This window comes from Lactuca sativa, chromosome 4 (assembly GCF_002870075.4).
Source record: "Lactuca sativa cultivar Salinas chromosome 4, Lsat_Salinas_v11, whole genome shotgun sequence".
NCBI lineage: Eukaryota > Viridiplantae > Streptophyta > Magnoliopsida > Asterales > Asteraceae > Lactuca > Lactuca sativa.
In genome coordinates this window covers 215,863,065-215,869,130 of record NC_056626.2, presented here as the reverse complement: position 1 = coordinate 215,869,130, position 6,066 = coordinate 215,863,065, and the positions used below count along the sequence as shown (strand labels likewise).

Genomic DNA, 6,066 nt, shown 5'->3' with positions numbered 1-6,066 from the left:
CTTCCCTTATCTCTAACCATTAACTCTTCGAGCCAATGGTCATTATGGATAGCGCTATTAGGAATTGACAACACCTCACTCGCCCTATTGCTAGAGTGCATGATACCATATTCATCTATGGAACGCTAAGCATAGATCTCGATAGGTCTTCAGTCATAGGTTTGGTTGAGACTCATTGTTTGCTCATATACATACAAACTCGTTTCTCGTTATAGCAATAAACTTGTATTCATTAATAGCAATCAACTTTGTTTATCATTAAAGCAATGTACTTGTATTTACGAAAAGCCTTAATTCAAGCTCGATTTTATAAACTTGTGAACTCACCAACTATTTTCATAGTTGACGCTCGTTTTACATGCTTTTTCAGGAAATAATTAGTAAGTGGATGTAAAGATTCATCATCATAGAGCATGCTGCATCGTGTTAAAGCTATTATGAAGTTATATTTTGAACAATGTTGTTTTGGAAAAACTTGTACTTTGTTTCTTTTTAAGCTATGGGTTGTAAACTTTTAAATACTGCTATGGTGATGTATCTTTATCTTTTGCAATGAAACCGTTATCGCTGTCATATCTTGCGTTTCCGCTTTAGCGGGGTGTGACAAAAGTGGTATCAGAGCTAAAGTTATAAAGAACCTCGGTTTTTCTTTAAGAAAACACAACCTATAAACAAAACTTATAAAGAAATTCTTTTTACATCAAACATATTACAAGTATAATTAGGTCGGGCGTTGTATCGTTGGACCTCAATTAAACATAGCCTGATCACCTATGTTTAATTAAGGAAAGATTTATACAAAGCCTGAGCTAATTATAATGGGAATATGTTCAACAAAAATATTTGAGAAAACTTTATTTCAAAAATTCAAAATGGTAAATTTTGGTGTGTGTAAGCATTGCATAATATAGGAATGCATTGTCATTTATTTCATATCTCATTGAAACTATGTCTCAGTCCACTATGTCCACATCGTCATCTTCCCGCGCTACCGCCTCAGCCGACGAATCCGGCTACGTCACTATTATCCCTCGACGTAATCCCCCCGCCTCGGTAGAAGAAGACCCATCAGAGGACACGGAAGATACAGGAAACTCGGTAGAGATCAGTAATGACAACGCCCCAAATCAACGACGCGAGGCATCACCTACATCGGTGTTGCCACAACCACCACTTTATGGACTTCGCATTCGGAGGACGGTGAGGAAGAGTGTTCCCATTCCAGGGAGGATAGCCACCAGCACAGCAGGACTTGGCACGGAAGGACCTATCGGGGTAGGACCCATCAATGCAGGACCGAGAGCACCCTCACCACAGCAAGTCATACGGATACCTGTCAGACAGTCAGGTATGACCCCGGAGGAGTCCCGGAGATTGCAGTCGATAGCAGCGGGCCTACATCATAGTCTCGCTGTGATAGCTGGGCATCGAGAAGTTTTGGATGAAGTATTGAGAAGGATGGAAATCCTGTTTCAGCATTCGATGGAGACTGCTGACACTGCTAGTGCTGCTAGACGAGTGGCATGTCGTGCGATGACCGCATATTATGTGCTTGTTGGGCTATTACTGATTGTGGTGTTGATTTTTCTCATTGGGATAGCGATTAGTGTTTGGTTCTGATTGGTTCTGATTTCAGTATTTTATTTTATTTTGTCATGAAATGAGAACCCATGTTGGGTGTCTTTTGGGAAAAACATTTGAAACTTTATTTTGGGATTGATGTATTGGCTTGGTTTTAAGACAATGTCAAATGGTAATGAAGAATTTTATTTTATGTTTGAAAACTTTTACTATGAGGTCAAACCCTAGAATTTATTTAGTCAATGGTTTAATCTTTTTTTTTCTTTCCTTTCTCAAATCTATATGCATAGTATTAATGCAACCCATTAATTTGACAACACTTATGGTTTTCAAAATAGTAGTGAACTAAATATTATACATTATTTTATGTATTTATACGTATTTCTACTCTTGTGTCATAGAACCATGTCAGGAAGGCCTAATCGTGGGCGCCCACAAAACGAAACACCCGATGTTGCTCATATTGTAGCACAACAACTCATGCAAGCAATCCCAAACATTGTTACTCAAGTAACTGCAAGACTTAATGCTAACCAAGGAAGTAGTGGAGGAAATCGAGGAAACAATGAAAGAGAATGCAACTACAAGTCCTTTATGGCCTGTAAACCTAAGGAGTTCCATGGAAAGGAAGGTGCGGTCGGGTTGCTGAAATGGATTGACAGCATGGAGTCGGTCCTTCACATTAGCAAATGCCTCGAGCGCAAAAAAGTTGAGTATGCATCTTGCCTATTCCAAGATAGGGCATTAACCTGGTGGAATACTCTAGTGCAAACCCGAGGCCGTACGGCAGCATATCAACTAACTTGGGAAGATCTAAAGAAGCTACTGGTAGAGGAGTATTGTCCCAAGGACGAACTTCAGAAGCTTGAATCTGAATTCTGGAACCATTCTATGGTTGGAACACAGATAGAGAAGTACATAGTCCGATTTCATGAACTAGCAAAACTGGTACCTCACATGGTTACTCCTGAGGAGAAACGGATAGATCGTTACATCTGGGGTCTGGCACCAGAGATTCGGGGAATAGTTACCTCAGCAAACCCAACTAATATTCAAAGTGCAGTAAGTCTAGCAAATAGACTAACCAATGATGTGATAAGGATGAGAGCATCGACAAAGGAAATCTCTAGTAGTAAGAGGAAGCCAGCAGATCAGGGAGAGAAGAAGTATGGAGGCAAGTCAGGGAGGAAGCAGAAAGTCTCAAGAAACTTTATGGTAAGAGCCTAGGAGCAAGAACCAGTGAAAAATCAAGAACAGGAAGTGCAGGAAAGAAAGCAGTACTCAGGATCGCTTCCGAAGTGAAATAAGTGTAACTTTCATCACAAGGGAGCTTGCCCAGTATGTCAAAACTGTAAGCAAACAGGCCATTACTCGAAGTATTGTAAGATGAATAAGGAAGGAAAAAGGGCATGTTACGAGTGCGGGAGTACTGATCATCTCCGTAGAGCATGTCCCAAACTGAAAAAAGGACCTGATAACAATGGACAAGGCCAAGCCAGGAAAAACTTCCAAGGAAATCAAGTTGGACGACCAAGAGGTGTAGCCTTTGTGATTGGTGCAGAAGAAGCTCGTCGGAACCCTGAAGTTATAACAGGTATGTTTCTCCTGGGCAACCATTTTGCATCAATAATATTTGATGCGGGAGCATATAGGAGCTTTGTTTCTTTAGCATTTAGACCGTTAATTGACTTGAAATCGAAAAAGATGAGGAATGCTTATGCTATTGAACTTGCTGATGGGTATGAAATTAGGGCTAATGATATAATTCCTGGTTGTACTCTGAATTGAGCTGATAACCTATTTAGCATTGACCTAATTCCTATAGAGCTAGGTAGTTTTGATGTGATAGTAGGGATGGATTGGTTATCCAAAAATAGAGCGGACATTGGTTGTTACGAGAAAGTCATTAGAGTGCCTCCCCCTAATGGAGAAACCCTTATCATACACGGTGAGAAGCCAGGAAGAAGTTTAAACATAGTATCAAGCATGAAGATTCACAAGTACCTGAAGAAGAATTGTATTGCATTCATGGCTCACGTGCTAGAAAGAGAACCTGAAGCTAAGCAACTCAAGGAGATTCCGGTGGTTAAAAACTATCCCGAAGTGTTTCCGGAGGAATTGCCCGGTTTACCCCCTCATAGGCAGGTCGAATTTCGGATAGACTTAATTCCCGGAGCGGCATCGGTAGCAAAAGCACCATATCGCCTTGCACCATCCGAGATGCAAGAACTATCCGGACAACTTCAAGAACTTCTAGACAAAGGGTTTATTCGACCAAGTTCTTCACCGTGCGGAGCCCCAGTGTTATTCGTCAAAAATAAAGATGGTTCCTTCCGAATGTGCATTGATTATAGAGAACTGAACAAGTTGACAATCAAGAATCAATATCCCCTCCCTAGAATAGATGACTTGTTCGACCAGTTGCAGGGCGCTTCCTACTTCTCAAAAATCGACCTTCGGTCAGGGTATCATCAGCTAAGAATTCACGAAGGGGACATTCATAAAACAACATTTAGAACCCGTTATGGACATTATGAGTTCTTAGCCATGCCTTTTGGACTAACGAATGTACCCACTGTATTCATGGATTTGATGAATAGGGTCTGTAGACCATACCTAGACAAGTTTGTAATTGTATTTATCGATGACATACTTGTTTACTCGCAAACCAAAGAAGATCACCATAAACATCTGAAGCTAGTGTTGGAGATGTTGAATGAGCATAAATTGTACGCCAAGTTCACTAAGTGTGAATTTTGGATTCGGGAAGTACATTATCTTGGTCATGTGATCGGCGAATGAGGAATTCATGTAGATCCGGCTAAGATCGAGGCAATCAAGAAATGGGAAGCCCCCAAAACCCCGACAGAAATACAACAGTTCCTAGGATTAGCTGGGTACTACAGACGCTTCATTGAGAATTTCTCTAGGATTGCTCAACCATTAACATCTTTGACCCAAAAGGATAGAAAATTTCTCTGGTAAGAGAAACACGAAGAGGCGTTTCAAATCCTGAAAAACAAGTTGTGCAATGCACCAATTCTGGCTTTACCAGAAGGATCAGAGAACTTTGTGGTGTATTGTGATGCGTCTCATCAAGGATTAGGATGTGTGTTAATGCAAAAAGATAAGGTCATTGCGTATGCTTCCAGACAACTCAAACCGCACGAGAAGAATTATACCACCCATGATCTAGAACTAGGAGCAATAGTTTTCACTCTTAAGATATGGAGGCATTATTTGTACGGAACCAAGTGCACCATTTATACTGATCACAAAAGCCTTCAGCATATCCTGGATCAGAAAATGTTAAACATGCGGCAGAGAAGATGGGTAGAGTTGTTTAGTGATTATGATTGTGACATACGATATCACCCAGGAAATGCTAATGTAGTAGCCGACGCTCTTAGTAGGAAAGAAAGAGTGAAACCTTCCCGTGTGAGAGCTTTGGGAATGGTAATTCAGACAAGCTTGAAATCCCAAATCATTGATGCCCAGGAAAAAGCGTTATTCAATGAAAATCTTCCAGGCGAGACTTTACATGGTTTGGAAGAGAGATTTGAAACCAAACCTGATGGAGTTCGTTATTTTAAGGACAGGGTCTGGATTCCAAGGGTTAGCAATCTGAGAGATATGGTATTAGAGGAGTCTCATCGATCTAAATACTCAATCCACCCTGGAGCGGATAAGATGTACAAGGATCTTAAAAAGTACTATTGGTGGCCTGGAATGAAAAAGGATATTGCCTTGTATGTCGGGAAGTGTTTGACATGCTCAATAGTCAAAGCTGAACATCAAAAACCATTTGGGCTGTTGCAACAACCTAAAATTCCCGAATGGAAATGGGAGCAAATATCTATGGATTTCGTTACCAAACTTCCTAGAACTGCTAAAGGTCACGACTCAATTTGGGTCATAGTGGATCGACTAACGAAATCTGCTCACTTTCTCCCCATCCGGGAAGATTTCAAGATGGAAAAATTGGCCCAAATCTACATCGACAAAATTGTTTCTCTACATGGTGTACCCCTATCTATCATTTCTGATAGAGATAGTCGTTTTACATCACATTTTGGTGGATGTTACAGAAGGCACTAGGAACCAAGATAGATTTGAGCACAACTTACCACCCTCAGACAGATGGGCAATCAGAGAGAACAATACAAACATTGGAAGACATGCTACGAGCGTGTGTCATCGAGTTCAAAGGAATTTGGGATACTCATTTGCCTCTAATTGAGTTTTCCTACAATAACAGTTACCACACGAGTATCCAATGTGCTCCATATGAAGCATTGTATGGACGCAAGTGTGGTTCGCCCTTATGCTGGACAGAAATCGGAGACAGACAGTTGACTAGACTCGAACTTATCCAGGAAACATCTGACAAGATTGCTATCATCAAGGATAGGCTTAAAGCTGCTAGAGATCGTCAGAAAAGTTATGCGGATAATCGTCGAAAACCATTAGAATTCCAAGTAGGAG

General features: G+C 40.8%; 1 protein-coding gene across 1 annotated transcript; it reads left to right on the top strand.

The window, feature by feature from the left end:
* The first annotated feature begins 1,986 nt into the window (after positions 1–1,986).
* LOC128133579 (uncharacterized) lies at positions 1,987–2,808 on the top strand. Its single transcript, XM_052771076.1, has one exon. It carries the CDS (start codon positions 1,987–1,989, stop codon positions 2,806–2,808), a length of 822 nt encoding a protein of 273 aa, XP_052627036.1.
* The last annotated feature ends 3,258 nt before the right edge of the window (positions 2,809–6,066 follow it).

What these genes read in the sequence shown, in the direction of transcription:
- LOC128133579 (XM_052771076.1), top strand. Translation starts at nt 1,987, where the DNA reads ATGTCAGGAAGGCCTAATCGTGGGCGCCCACAAAACGAAACACCCGAT.